General features: G+C 55.2%; 1 protein-coding gene across 1 annotated transcript in view; it reads left to right on the top strand.

Annotated features, from left to right (window-relative positions):
- The window catches only part of Plxnd1 (plexin D1), a 41,231-nt gene that overhangs the window by 8,316 nt on the left and 17,521 nt on the right, over positions 1-15,394 (top strand). Inside the window, exons 2-8 of the mRNA XM_059258431.1 lie at positions 6,646-6,822; positions 8,892-9,023; positions 9,262-9,362; positions 9,442-9,571; positions 11,112-11,289; positions 11,387-11,495; positions 11,814-11,916. Coding sequence (XP_059114414.1) covers positions 6,646-6,822; positions 8,892-9,023; positions 9,262-9,362; positions 9,442-9,571; positions 11,112-11,289; positions 11,387-11,495; positions 11,814-11,916 — 930 coding nt within the window. The remainder of the gene's footprint in view (positions 1-6,645; positions 6,823-8,891; positions 9,024-9,261; positions 9,363-9,441; positions 9,572-11,111; positions 11,290-11,386; positions 11,496-11,813; positions 11,917-15,394) is intronic.

The raw sequence follows: 15,394 nt of genomic DNA, 5'->3' as shown, positions 1-15,394 counted from the left end.
GACTGTGATGGTGGCAGCCATTGGGGACTCTGTACCCAGGGCCACAGACGGCAGAACCAGCAGACCTGCCTGAGTAGCCCGGGAGTGTGTCAGTGCCCAAGGGACGGGACTGCAGGAGGCCAGAGAGGAGGGAGGCTGTGCTACAGAGGAGGTGTGAGACTCCATCTGGTCCCCAGCCCAACGGGGACCAGCAGTGGCCCGCCCAGGAGACGCAACTGATCCTTGGCAGTGAGGAAGCTGCAGAGAGTCATCTAGTTAGGGGAGGCCTGCCTACCGGAGCTAGTTGGGGGGCGGGGCCTCAGGCTGCGGAGAAACAATGCTGCTCAGCCCGCACCACACTGTTCCTTGGGGACAGTAGTGAGGGGTGCTGGGGACAGGGCCTGGCCAGGGAATGAGAAACAGTCTGGAGAAGGGGAGTTGGGTGTCTGGCCAGCTGTGGCCAAGTAGCCAAACAACCACCATCTGAGCCAGCCCCTCGGGTTCCAGACAGCAGCAGATCAGCTCACCAAGCGTCTACTGTGGAGTGTGCTGACCCAGGAGCCCGTGCAGACACCTGACTGCTGTGGGTGCCCAGCGGTCACCTGGCAGGGCTTACCCATCCTTGGGCACCCCGACTCTTCGGATGTCCCCAGATCCACCTGTGGTGCTCAGGCTTCCGGGTGCCTCCAGCAGTCCTGTGTGGCAGGCGCTGTTACTATCCCAGTCTCCCAGATGAGGAAGCCAGCAAATGGCTGGGCTGTGTGTCTCAAGGTATCTGCTGTCCGCCTTTGTGCTGGGCATCTCTAGCAGGAGCATGTATGTATCCTGGATGTGTATTGGTGGCCCTAGGAGGCTTCTCAGCAGGAGCAGTTTCCTCTGAGAGAACCTTCCAGAGCTGAGTCTGTCATCCCGTCCCCCAGCCAGAGCTGGTACAATGGTAGGCTTCAGGAATCCTTTTGTGCCACGGTTTGCCCTCAAGTGAGGCATTGCCTATATGGAGACAGCGTGTTCCAAAGGGCAGCATGTGCCAAAGTTGGCAGCTGGGGGCTTAGGGCTGGATTTCTTGGAGGTGAAGTGCAAGCTCCAGAATATTCCTTTTATTCCTGAGATAACTAGTAAGGTCAGGAACAGAGTGCCCCAACTGCTGGGCTCGGTAGGAAGCTCCTGCCTGCTGTGGTCGCCCTTGTCCTTGGACCCCCAGGAGAACCCTGCCCCGACCTGCTTGGATCTCAGATCAGTCACAGGTCAGGGTCACTTTGAGCGAGCCCTTGAAGGCTTATGTTTATTCTGACTGCACTGGAGACGCACTGGAGGCTATTGAGCTGCGGAGGGGTCGTGGCCTACTTTGCAGCTGGGCACATGTGTGTGCGTGCGTGCGTGTGTGTGTGTGTGTGTGTGTGTGTGTGTGTGCGCGTGCGCACGCGTGCGTGCATGCGTGTTTAGTTTTTCAAAACAGGGTTTCTCTGTATAGCTCTGGCTGTCCTGGAACTCACTCTGTAGACCAGGCTGGCCTCGAACTCACAGAGATCCGCCTGCTCTGCCTCCTGAGTGCTGGAATTAAAAGTGTGTGCCACCACCACCCGGCTGCTTTTCAACTTAATACGGAAGTTACAAAGGCAGGAAGGGCCGCCCCTGTGTCCCTCCCTCAGTCCTCTTTGCTGACATCCCATACTGCCTTGGTCCAATTGCCAGAGGGGCCATAGTATTGGGGTGCCACCCTTAGCTAAGCTGCAGAAACTCCTTGTGGGATGGGGTGTGGCTCTCACGGAGGCCCCTCCCCCATCTGACAGGCTCCACCCCAGCAGAGAAGAAGAAAGCCTCCTATTGGTTGCCATAGAGGTGGGGGGGGTAAGTGGGGGACGCTGGGCAGCCCAGTAGCTGTTGTCACCCCACAATCAGCTATGTGACACTTGTGAACCATTGTGAGCCTTCCATTCTGGGCCTCAGACAGGAAAGTGTCCCCAGGCCGGAGCCAGCTGCACCATAGGCACCTGAGATGGAACCTACTGCCTTTACAGTGCCCACGGTGACCATGGTTGTCATGTCTCATCCTCCTCTGAGTGCCTATGCGGAGGTCTGGAGGTCTGGCAGGGTCTGTGGGCAGGATATGGCAGGCATACACTAAGCCCCCCTGCAGCTGGCTTCCTGGGGGAGGAGAGCTGTATTTGCTGCAGTTACTGTGGGAGTGAGATCAATAGGGCAGCCCTTTAATGGAGAGTGGGCAGCCTGAGCGTGGCCCCAGGAGGCAGCCAGCTCTGTAGGGAGGGGCTGTGTGCTCTCCAGGAAGAGCTACAATCAGCGGTCATTACCTACCCCATTCCAGAGAGGGACAAACTGAGGATCTTACAGGAAACAGAGCTAGCTGCTAGGTTTTGTCTTGGCCCAAACACCTGCCTGCTCTGTGCCACACACACAGTGGGCCTACAGAGAAGTGTCTTCTTCCTTGCTTCTCCAGCACCCCATGGCTGCATAGCCTTCCATTGCCCTGCTTGGAAAGGAAGCCGCTGAATATAATCATTTACACCTTAGTCAAAATTAATGTCCCTCCTTTAGTAAGTATTCACCCAAGAGTACTCCAAAGGAATCCATCAAACATATGATACCCAAATAAATAGCAGTGCTGGCCAGTCGCAGAGAAGTGTGTGTGCACATGTGTGTGCGCTCACCTGCGTACACACGTGATGGGTGTGCACATGTATGTGGAGGTCAGAGGACAACCTCACAGATTTCTCAAAGTAGGCAAGGCTTGCTGGCCAGTGAACTGTAAGGTCCACATGTCTCCACCTCCTGAGCTCTGGGAGTACAAGCCTTTGCCACCAAACTCTTTTTTTGTTTGTTTGTTTGTTTCCGAGACAGGGTTTCTCTGTGTCACAGCTCTGGCTGGTTGTCCAGGAACTCGATTTGTAGACCAGGCTGGCCTCGAACTCACAGAGATCCGCCTGCCTCTGCCTCCCAAGTGCTGGGATTAAAGGTGTGCGCCACCACTGCCCTGCCGAACTCTTTTTTTAAATTATGGCTTCTGGGGATTGAGCTTGGGCCTCATGCTTGCCGAGCAAGGTGTCCAACTGAGCCATCTTCCCATCCCTGAACTTACTTTTTTTGGAGTCTCGACTTGAAGATTGACTAAAACCATGCAGCCTGGGTTACCTGGAGAGGAAACGTGGGTGGAGATGGGGCCTGAGGTGCCAGAGGAAGTCTTGGCAGACACTGGCTGCTGAGGGCAGGACTGGTAGAAAGGTGGGGGTTGGGGGGTGTGGGGTGTGGGGGGAGTGGAGCATGTCTCAAGAACTGTAGAGAAACCGTGTGGTTGGCCTAAAGTGTGGGCAGTGGGCAGAATGGAGGCCAGGGGCCTGAGCAGTCGGCAGGATGAAATCCCATGACCTCTGCACACCCTGGGGACAATAGGGTGCCACAGGGTGTGACAGTGTCACAGGAATGGTGGTGTGCTGTGCCATATAGATCTAGGAATAGGTTGGGGTTGTGTGGGCCACCTCAGTGAATGGGGCACTAAGGGAGAAATCTCAGCCCCTGGGGTCCACTCCTCAATCACCAAGTTCAACAAGGCCATGCTCAGTACCTCTGTGCGTCTCCCAGCCCTGCTCCTGGCCCAGGCAGGCAGCTTCCCTCCCCACACAGATCATTCCAGACCCTGATGCTCACTTCTCCTTTAAAAAAAAAAAAAAAAAAAAAAGCTTTTTTTTTTTTTTTTTTTTTTAGATTTTATTTTTAGGATAAGAGAAAAAAAAAAAGGTTGGGGGAAAGGCTTTTTCGAAAATTCCTTCGGCACAGAATTAATGGCTTGTGAACGTCAGGGCGGGCTGCGGGAGTCAGTTCCCAGCCTTTCCACTGCCTCCCCTCTCACCGTGGCCCACAAATCACCCCCAGCCCAGAGTCCACTCTGCCTTTCCCAGGACCCCCACCCTAGCTGGGCAGCCCAGTGGGGCTCAGCAGAGAACCCCAGAGCCACCCCCGGGATATCCCAGAGCTCATATCCCACAGCAGGGGTTTACAATTTTAATTTAAAAAACAACTTATTCAATGACGCAAGTTAAGTAATCTGTATTCACTGGAGAAAGTTATGTAAGCTGTGGGAGACATGGTCTCAGTGGGATGTTACGGCCACAGCATTGCGTTGTAGGACAGCTGGGGAGGAGCCCAGCCTGGGGACAGTTCAGCACCCATGTCCAAGGTTATCTCAGCTCACATACATCTAGGACAAAGGCGAGTGGGTTGGGGCCCGAAGCAGAGGTCAGAAGGAGCCAGTTAGAGTGTAGACTGATTTTGTGTGCACAGTTGCACTTACTTCTGGTCAGCCAAGGTCCAAGAATATTTAATGGAAAATCCCAGAAATAAACAATTCATAATCTTGAAATCGCTTGCCGTTCTGAGTACCAGGATGGAGTCTTGCGCTCTCTATGCCTACCCTGCATCTGAATCTGAGCTGTGTCCAGCATTTCCACCCTGCCTAAGCTACCCACCTGGTAGTTGCTCAGGAGTCATGGTTACTGATCTCCCGTCCCCAAATGCCAGAGCTCTGTTGGAATGACCCTTACTTTTTCTTAAAGTACAAATATATGATGGTGGCTATTGGACACATCACAGAAAAGCCATGAAGTGCCCACTGTAGGAGAAAGAGTGAAAATTCTTGTCGTAAAGCTGCTGAGGTCTGTGGTGCAGTAGAAGTGGGAGCCGGAGCCCACGCTACCACACTGCATCGCCATAGTCAGCTATTGTTCCATTATCGCCGCTCTTACTGATAAACTCGTGTGAGATACATGTGGGACGGAGCTGTGCATATTAGGCTTGGTCCTTTTGTTTTCTGACGTTCCCAGAGGACTTGGGACATATTACCATGGGAGCACTGCTGTGCGCAACCTGGCAGACAGTAATGGGAAGGGAGAGAAGACAGCCCTGAGGCAGGACTGGCTTGGGAGGTCCAGACTCGGTTAGATGGCTGGAATGGAGACCTGAGGGCCGGGGTCAGAGAAGCCCCGTTGAGGTGGGTGAGGCCACAAGCTTGCGAGTGGGTAGTTTCTGTGTGCTGGGCCAATGTTCCGCCACTGAGCTCCATCACAGCAGAGAGCCTTTACCTCAGACTGTACCCATGAGGGAGCATGTGTCTGGAGGTCAGAGGACAACTTTCAAGAGTCTGTTCTCGCCGTCCACTTTGGGGCAGTGACTTTCTCGTTGCTTAAGAAGAATGTGAAGTCTGGAGGAGCCTCTTGTCTCTGCTTATTACCACCTGTCCATAAAAGTTCGGGCTTACAGATGTGCACCACTGCATCTGGCTTTTTACAGGGCTTGCTTCCACAGACAAACTCCGGTCACCAGGCCTGTGTGGCACGCACTTGTCCCTGCCGAGCCATCTCGCCAGCCCCCATTCACCTTTTTTAAAATTCATCTTTTTTTTAGATTTTTTTATTTACATTTTTTTATACAATATATTTTGATCATATTCTTTCCGCTCCCCAACTCCTCCCAAGTCTTCCCCATGTCTCTACTCATCCAGGTCTCTCCCCGACTGGCTTGGAACTCACTGAGCAGCCGCACTGGCTGCCGACTGGTTCCCAGGGAGCCGACCTGTCTGCGTCTGCAGCACAGGGGTTGTGTGTGTGTGTGCAGCACTGTGCCTGGGTTTTTGTTGCCTCTGGCTCTGGGCTCAAACTCAGGTCCTCATGCTTATGTGGCAAATACTTTACCAGCTGAGCCATAACCGAGCCCTCAGATCCTATTCTGTTATAGGATCAGCAGTAGTCATACCTCAGAGACCTGATAGTGTCTGCCAGCAGTGTCCCAGCACCAGCTGAAGCCCTTGCCCTCTGCAAGCTTGGTCCACCTTGCTCTTGTCCCAACCCCCTAAGGGAAGTATGTACACATGCCCATTTTATAACTGTGTAAACAAGGCTCAGAGAAGCAAAGTGACATGTCACTATAGCCACCCTCCAGGACACCTTTTGTCCATGAGATTTAACCCAGGGTACCTCAGCCCCATCCCTTATCGAGTTTGAGGCTCACCTCCCCACACACACACATATAGAAACAGTCCCAAGAAACTAGGAGGTGGGAACAGATGCCAGAACTTTGAGAGAACACAGTGGAGATGGGAGGGATGCCTCTTGGGTGTCAGTAGGTGAACTGAGGCAAGGGGGACCTTGGGTGACTTTCTTTGGGCTCTTCTGGCCTGTGCTATGGCTGGCCAGGAGGAATGATGTGGCCGGGTGTGTGGCTGTCACCCAGTTCCAATCTCCCTTGTCTTTTATTCTGAACTGGGATTTCGCTGTATTGCTCAGGGTGGTCTGAAATTCCCAGGGTCAGATGACCCTCCAGCCTCAGCTTCTTCTCCAGTGTCTGAAACTGCAAATGTGTACCCCTGTACTGTAGCACTAGTCTCTCAAAAGCCAAACTGGCCATCCTGTCTTGCCTTCCTGCTTCGCTCACACCCAGTCCAGTTCCCACACACCTTAAGCACCAGTCATCCCCTAGGAGTAGCTGTGTTACCTGAGGTCAGCAGACCCGGGTGGGGTCTGGGGATCTGTTAAACTTGGCCTCAGTTTATAGGGGGGACGGTGTTCAAGCAGGGGCTGAGAGCCGAGATCCGGCTGTGTGGGTAAGCAGGGAGCCAGAGAAGGTTCCAGAGCTGAGGTCTAACCTGCCCGGTCTCCGCAGCTGCAGCTGGAGCAGCTGGATTGTGGTGCGGCCCACCTGCAGCACCCGCTGTCCATCCTGCAGCCACTGAGTGCATCGCCCGTGTTCCGTGCTCCGGGGCTCACAGCTGTGGCTGTGGCCAGTGCCAATAACTACACCGCCGTCTTCCTGGGCACTGCCACAGGGAGGCTCCTCAAGGTAAGCGTGTACGATGGGAGCCCCCCAGGGGTGGGCCACAGAAGGGTCGGTGTCACGGTCCTCTTCAGCTTGTTCCTCCATGGCTCCACAGTGGCCTGTCATGGAGGGGAAGACCTGGCCTGAGAGCTGTCGGCATCCTGTGTCAGCATCTCTCCTGGCTTGGGGTCTGTTGCCCAGTAGTGGCTTCTTGACCTTTGCAACACTCATGCTCCCTCTGGGCCTCAGTTTCCCTGCTGGCTGCAGTCATTGTGGGACTTCAGTGAGGGAGGCCACAGCCCTGCTGGCCACTACCTCAGGGTTCCAGTTTCTGGATTAACCATGCTGGTGACCACCCTGCAAGTTCCAGAGCTAAGGGAGGGCAAGGAGTTGCTTTGCTTACCCCAGGGCAGGGTAGACACAGGGGACCACCCCTGCCCGCTGCCTCTCCACCTCTCTCTGTGGGGAGAGTCAGCCTCCGTGCCAGGCTCAGTCTAATTGACTCACAGCCCATAATCTAATTCCCTTTGGCAGCTGCCTGGGTGGGATGGGGGTGGGGCTTGAGCCCTACAAGCCTGGCATGGAACCACCAGTTGTGGGCAGTGAAGACCCAGGGCCCCAACACATGTCACTCAGCTTCAGTCCCCTGCTGGGTGAAGGAGGTAGCCGTCAGGGCTCAGTGCTGTGGTCAAATTAGTGGCTTCTGCTTTTGACGGCTGTTCCAGGCTGTGTGACCTGAGGGCATAGTTTGTCTCGTCTGGACTCAGACTCTACCCATTGAGGAGAAATGAGGCAGATCAGGACCGTGGTCAGAGCCCTCTCCACCTTCTGCCCACAAAGCTGCCATCATTAGGCACCTGCTGTTTCCCCAGGGCCTCAAAGGGTACATCACAGGCACCATGTCCTTTCGCTCTGCACCAAGCTAAGGATATAGTCGTGAGTCCTACCACACAGAAGGGGGCCACTGAGGTCCTTCAAGAGAGGTGACTACCCCCAGAATGACCACATAGCTAAATATGGGTCATTGCTTTTCACTTTTAATTTATCTGTGCCATGCTTGGGGTGGAACCTAGGACCTCAGTGATGGAGATAAACTCAGGGAGGCACTGCCCGCCCCGCAGAGCAGCCTGGAAAGGTCACGCACCAGTCTGCACAGGGTGGGGTCTCTCCTGCTGACCCTTTCTCTGTTTGGAACTCCTATCTCAGTCACCAGCCCCAGGGCTCAGTGAACATCGAGGAAGTAGATAAGAACTAGTGTCTGTGGCGGGGGAGGGGGGTTGTGCGTGGTGTGAGAGAGATGCCCTGATAGCATCCCAAGAGGCCTCCGGGCAGCTGGGACATCTCAAGGGTCAAGCCTAAGCCTGGGGTGGGGCTGTGGGGAGGGCACAGTGTGACCTGGTACAGCCCAGAACGAAAAGGATGGGGGTGGGGTGTATGTGTAACCGTGGGAGCAAAGTGAAAAAGAGGTGGAGATGTGGCTGTGGGGATTATCAAGGCATTGAGTGCCGCAGCCAGTTTCTTCCTGAAGGGAACCTCTGCAGGTTTGAGAAACCCAGAGGAAGGAGAATGAGTGGGAGGCTGCAGAGGTCCAGACCACAAGCCCTTAGATGAACAGCGTGGAGCCCTGAGCACCCAGCACGCTGGGGATGAGAGGGAGGAACACAGATGGCCGGGCTTTGCCAGTCCTCAGAGGGGCCTGGGACCTTGCCCAGGGCTCTGCTTGTCTGTTCACTCTCATCCCCTCAGCCCTGTAGGACAGGTGGCCCTCCTCCATGACTCTTATTCACTGGGTAAACTGAGGCTGGGGGCGGGGGCAACTCATATGGATTGTACATGAGTGCAACTTACTTCAGAAACCGGATTCAAGCAGCCTCCCAGAGAATGTTTTGGAAACTGCAGCCTACACATATACCTAGGGGGAAGTGCTGGAGTCAAGCAGAGTTCCTGGTGGGGGTGCAACGGAGTGTGTGAGAATGAGAGTGTGGTGCACATCCCTTCCACCTAAATGCCTGGCTTTCCCTTTAGCCCTGGGGTAGCCTGACCCTGTGGGTGGCGGTCCTGGCATTAGTGGGTAATGGCCTTTCCTCCCACAGATCAGCCTGAACGAGAGCATGCAGGTAGTAAGCCGGCGGGCGCTGACAGTGGCCTATGGGGAGCCTGTGCACCATGTCATGCAGTTTGACCCCGTGGATCCTGGTTTCCTGTACTTGATGACATCCCACCAGGTAAGGCGAGCTACCGCCAGACGGCTTTGGTGCAGGGCCTTTGCACATGCTGACCCTCCTGCCGGGGCCACCGCCTTCCCCAACTCCACCTCTGCTCACTCATGTCTGGGACTCCATGCTTCAAGGAGGCCATGTCTCCCCAACACGCCCTCACCTAACACCTCCAGCCTTAGCTACCCTCGCCTCACGAGGGGGGGGGGGTGGCTACCTTGCTCAGCTGGGACCCTTCTGCCTTCAGGTGGCCCGAGTGAAGGTTGCGGCATGTGAGGTGCATTCCACCTGCGGGGACTGTGTGGGCGCAGCCGACGCCTACTGTGGCTGGTGCACTCTGGAGACCCGGTGAGGACCCTGCCGTGATGGCAGGGAGGGGTGGGGGCGGTGGCCCTGACCGAGGACCTGACCCCCACGGTGCCTGCAGGTGCACCCTCCAACAGGATTGCGCCAACTCCAGCCAGCCGCATTTCTGGACCAGTGCCAGTGAGGGCCCCGGCCGCTGCCCTGCCATGACGGTGCTGCCCTCTGAGATCGATGTGCGCCGGGACTACACGGTGAGTGGAGCCACACCAGCACAAAGCCTGGAGGCACGTGGAAAGAGCAGTGGTAGCCGGGCTTTAGGAAGTTCAAGCTCACAGCAAGGGCCAGGCACCACCCCCACGGCTGGGCCACCTCTTCAAGGTCCCATCATGGACTCTTGGCGGACCTAGTCACAGCTAGGACCATGCACCCTGGGTGATAGAGCCGCACACAGGGCCGCTGCTGGTATTTCAATTGCAGTTTCTGAATATGCTGAGCGGGGATACCTAGATGGGGAGTCAGGTCCCTCTGTCCCCTTCCTGGGTCTGCTAGCAGCCGTCACCTATCCCTGCTATAGCGGAGAGGGGGTTGGTGACTAGGGCCAGCAAAGCCATGCCTGCAGCATGGTGGGTGGTCCAGCAGCCTGAGTCTCTCCCAGCTCCATCCTTACTTACTCCTCTGAGGATAGGGCCCTCCTATGTCATCCTGGGGGTGGGAGTGGGGGTTGGGTGGTCCAGCCAGTCTACCCCACCAGATCACCTTATCAGCCCTGACCTTATCCCTGGGCGGCCTGGGGTAGACATATTCATTCATCCCCTGATCCATTCACATAGTATTGAGTGCGTATTGGGTGCCGTGCATGTTTATACTCTGGAAACAGACCTGGCCCAGGAGGAGCTGATGTGCTCTTAGAAGGAGAGACTAAGCAGGTAAAATGTAGAGATAGTGCTGTATGCAGAATAGAGTGGGGTGAGGTGCAAGAGTAGGCAGGATAACAATACAGAACCAGCCTTGGGCTGGGAGAGGGGGTAGAGTGAGTATGAGGAAGAATAGCCTGATGGGAAACTACAGTCTAGAGGCCTAGAATATTCTGTCCCAGCAGCCAACTCCCAAATAACCACACAGAGATTTTTTAATTATAAATGCTTGGCCAGTATCTTAGGCTTGTTACTATGTCTTACAACTTAAGTTAGCCCATATTTCTTATCTGCACTCTACCACATGGTAGTACCTTTCTTCAGCACAGCATGTTCATCTTGCTTCTCCCCGCATCTCCTGGTGACTCCGCCCTTCTTCTTCCCAGAGTTCTCTCAGTCTGTCTCTCCCACCTATAGTTCTTCCTGCCTAGCTATTGACCATTTAGCCCTTTATTAAACCAATAAGAGCAACACATCTTCACAGTGTACAAAAAAGATTGCTCCACAACAGCCCTGAGGTGGGAGTGAAGTCCACGTGTCTGGGGGTGGGGAGTGGGGTCATAGCAACCATGTGCTGCAGAGCCCTTCCGGTTTTGAGACTGTAGGCCAGTCTGGCCTTGAACTTGTGACGATCCTCCTGCCTCAGATTCCCAAGTGCTGTGATTCCAGGCTATGTCTTAGCACCTGGTTTACAGAACCTTTGTTACCTCTGATGTGAGTAGCCTCAAAAGAGAAAACTGAAGCCCAAGGGTTACTTCCCTTAGAGTACCTCGGATTCCCTCATGGGAACCCTTTTTCTGCGGGATCAGACATGTTCTTGAGATGGGATCTGTAAGGGGCGTGGCCTGGGCCTCATCTGAGGGCATCTCTCCCCCAGGGGATGATCTTGCAGATCTCAGGCAGCCTGCCCAGCCTCAGCGGTATGGAGATGGCTTGTGACTATGGGAATGATGTTCGGACAGTGGCCCGGGTACCCGGCCCTGCCTATGACCATCAGATTGCCTACTGCAACCTCCTGCCCAGGGCCCAGTTTCCATCTTTTCCTGCTGGCCAGGGTGAGTGCCGGGCTGTGATGCCAGCCCAAGGATGGGACCCTGACATCCCAGCTTTGGCTATGGATGAAGACCTTTTGTATCCCTGATCTCTTTCCAGATCACGTGACCATTGAGATGTCTGTAAGGGTCAAAGGACGCAACATTGTCTCGGCCAATTTCACCATCTATGACTGCAGCCGAATTGGACAAGTCTACCCCCATACAGCGTGAGTGGGCAGTGGGAGGAGGCCCCAGCTTGGAGAACAGCTGCAGACTCTGGGACACACAACAGACAGGGCCCCGCATCCTTCCCTTGCCTAGAGCAGGCTCTGACCAGCCAGGCCCCTGCAAGCTGACACTAGACTGGTAGAGGCAGAGGGAACGGAAGACTCTACCTGTGCCTTCCTTGCATGCCTCTCACAGAGGGGAGGTCATTACCTTACAAGATGGTCCATCCATCTCCTTCCCCCGAGACACTGGGATCAGACTTCTGGGGCCCAGCTGGGGGTGGGAGCAGGAATCTGACAGGTTCCCTTGTCTTCCAGCTGCACCAGCTGCCTGTCAACACAGTGGCCTTGCTTCTGGTGTACCCAGCAGCACACTTGTGTCTCTAATCAGTCTCAGTGTGAGGGCTCGCCAGACCCCACGGTAAGCCTCGTCTCGGGTACACCCCCACCCCTCGGCTTTAGTACCTGCTTCTCTTGTTTGTAAGGTTTCCATGGTGAGAGCTTCTCTTGCTCCCGGCACAGTCTTTGGCACTAATGGTGGTGAGGGGTCTCATCACAGTGTGTTTAACCGATCCCCTGTGGCTGGACAAGGGGTCTCATCACAGTGTGTTTAACCGATCCCCTGTGGCTGGACAAGCTGGTTGCTTTTTTTCAGTCCCCTCTTTGAATCTCACTGGGTTCCTCCCGGAAGGCCAGTTCTTAGAAACACTTCAGGGTTACAGTGTGGCCTCCTGGAAAGCCTGAGCCAGGCTGTAGCCCACAGCTGCTGCTAAGGGTGGAACATTGTTATCACATGTTTTCAGCAGGCCTTTGTCCCTGGGGCTTTGAGAGGAGGCGTCTTGTTCAAAGCCATCTACCTGGAAGGCAGAAGACTTGGGCCTTCAACCTAAATCTTTCTCCCCTTTCTTTGAAACCCAGAATTGGGTGCTAAGACCCTGCCTCAGTTCCTATGGTGTTTCACCTTTTCCTGGAAGGCTCCTCCCTCTTTCAGGGATGACACGTGAAATTCCCTAGACCTTGGCAGGTGAATAGCGGTGTTCTGAGCTCAGCCATGCTTCTCCTTGCATTAGGTCAGGGCTGTGCACCCTGAGGGCTCTACCAGATCAAGTCACCAGACTGCTGGTCACGTGTCTCAGAGGCAGCCTAGCTTCAGGCACTGGGATTAGAGAATGCCATCAAGCCAAGTCTGCCACAACTGGGGGCCAGCCTTCAGCAGCATACAGCAACCACATCTGGCTCACAGAGTGCCCACAGAACAGGGGCCCTCACTCTCAGGCCCAGGAGTGACCTATGACCATACTGGAGGAAGCACTGGGTGTCGGGATATAGTCCACAGATCCAACATCCCCATGGTTCTGGGGTTGGGGGCATCTGGGTTGTGGCACTTCCTCACCCACAACCCTAAGCTGCATACACAATGGAGACCAGAAGTGTCCATTGTATCTGCCTTCTCCATGCCAACCTGAAGGTCCAGGGACCTCCTTACAGTCCTTCAGCACTTACTGAGTGCTTGTTGTATACTCGAGTCTGTGCTAAGCACTGGGGAGAACCCAGTCAGATGTAGTTCTGTCTTTCCCATCTCAGGCCAAAAACCTTAGCTCTTACTTGTGCTGTGTGATCCCAGGCAAGCTCCTGACCCTTTCTGTTCCTTTCTTCCTCTGTAAAGCAAGGCCCACCTCAGGGCAACAGCCCTATAGTTGGCACATAGATGTTTTTAGAAGCTGGTGGCTACTGTGTATGGGTGACCAGGAGAGACTTCTCTTAAGAGGACTCTTGTGTGGGGTCTTGACATCTGCATAGGAGCTCACCAGCTGGGAGGTGCGTCGGACACTAGCAGTCAACCTGCTCTCTCCAGGTCTGCAGCTCTCCCTCAGGGCAGGAGTGGGCTGGCCCCGGAGGGGCTGTCGTAGAGTATTACCGTAATCTGGCAGGAGAAGAGGCAGCTTCAGCAGGGCCTGTGCAAGGCTCTGAACCAGTGCTCGACTTGGCATTTAATTAAGTGCCAGTTAGCTGTGGAGGCGCCAGGCCTCCTGGGCAGACGGCGGGCAGAGGGTCTGCATGTCCTCCCGGGACCCCTGGCTCCTGGAAGGGAGGCCCTGAAGGTTGTGCATGCAGTCATGTGTGTGTGGTCCCCGCGGCTCCCACAGGGAGGCTGCTAGGGCTGGCTCCAGGGATGAGACGAGGCAGCAAAGTGCCAGGTGTTCCAGGCCGATGTTGCCTCTCTGAGGGCGGTGCTCCCAGGGCGGTGTGACGTCAAGCTTTGGAAGCAGAATGGGAAGTGGTAGCTGGATCAGAGCCTGGCGTGTTCCAAACCACAGGGTGGCACAGTGCTGGAGCCAGTGACTGCGTGGTTGGATGGGAATTGACGGCCATCAGGGGCTGTGGGCTGGGCCACGGCGAGGGACTTGGGTCAGGGGGTCCATCACTGCTGGCTGGGTTGGGATGCCAGGACTTTTTCTCTTGAGCTTGGAGACACTGTAGGAGTTCTGGAACTCCTGCAGCTCCATTTCTCCAATGGCACATTTGGGATCCTGGCCACTTAGCTCTGTTCCCCGGCAGTTCCAGCCAAGCTAGGAGAAGCTCAGTGCCAACCTACGTGAACTAGAGTAGGTTCTGCGCACACCTACCTGATGGTAGTTTCTGACTCCTCCCCCTCCGCTTCTCCTGTCCACTCATCCCTAGCCACAGCTTCTCAAGCTTGTAGGTCGGGTCAGCAAACGGGGAAAGCCATCTGATGGCCTGGGTGGAAACAGGAAAGGGAGGTCCACGTCCTCTTAAAGGAAAAACCCAGACTGGCTTCTGGTCCTTGGTCTTAATCAGCTAATGCGAGTGAACAGTCAGAAGGTTGTTCACCTCGAGCACCACCGGACCCAGGAGTGAACAGTGGCATCAGGGGCCTCCTAATCCTCTGGAGGATGCCACGCTCAGCCAGGCTCTTTATTCTTGGTGCCGGGTGCTCTCAGCAGCTGAGGCTGGTTGGGGACCCCTCCTGCCCAGTCCAGGGAACTGGACAATGTCCTTGCCGGTTCCACAGGAGTTGTAGTGTTGAGACTGTTCATTACAGGACCCAGATCTGCTGCCTGGATGGTTCTCTTAGGCCAGGGTGGGCTTAAGGATTCAGATCAGTCTCCCCATCACAAGCCTGTTGAGGGCTGATCCAGGCCAGGCCAGACTCAGAGAGGCAGATGGTAGGGCTGAGAGGCCACAGGGAGACGTGGGAGAGCGCTGACAGGGGTGTGGAGTTTTAGGAGGTCGGGACTCAGCCCGGCCACACAGCTACCTCAGAAAGTGGCTCTTCACATTTTGGTGGTCTAGATTACAGACAGTCAAAGGGAACAGATGACTCTTAGGTGGCCCCACGTGTTCACTGAAAGGCTTCCTGAGTCCTGCCTGGGGCGAGCTGCCTTCCTCCACTGTGACTCAATTTCTCTGTCTTTAAAACGGGTATAGGGTTCTCAGGCTAGAAGGGTCCTCGTACATGTGAGGTCACTCAAGCATAGTGCCCTGCTACCATTGTTCTTGCTTTTCTGCTAGTACCTTGGCAGCCTCTCAGGGTCTGGCTGGGCTGGGGTCCTCCCAAGGGGAATATCCCCTGTGCGATTAGGAACTAATAGTAATGTGAAGTATCCCGTGGCTGCCCACCCGTATGCCATTTCATCACCGAGGAGGCTGAAGCAGGAAAAGGCAACTTTGAGGCCAGCTTGGGTCACGTGGCAAGCACATGCTGGGGAAGCTGGAGTTGCTGACGGGAATGGTGGCACACGCCTGTGACCCTAGTCCTTGAAGCCAGCCTGTCTGAACAACATAGTGTGTCTAAAGAGACAGGGTCGGGGGAGAGGAGGAGGAGGGATAAAGAACAGAGGAAAAACAGTGCCCCAGGAGAAGAGGGCCTTGTCCCA

Source organism: Peromyscus eremicus, chromosome 3 (assembly GCF_949786415.1).
Source record: "Peromyscus eremicus chromosome 3, PerEre_H2_v1, whole genome shotgun sequence".
Taxonomy (NCBI): domain Eukaryota; kingdom Metazoa; phylum Chordata; class Mammalia; order Rodentia; family Cricetidae; genus Peromyscus; species Peromyscus eremicus.
This window is presented reverse-complemented; position numbering and strand designations above follow the sequence as displayed.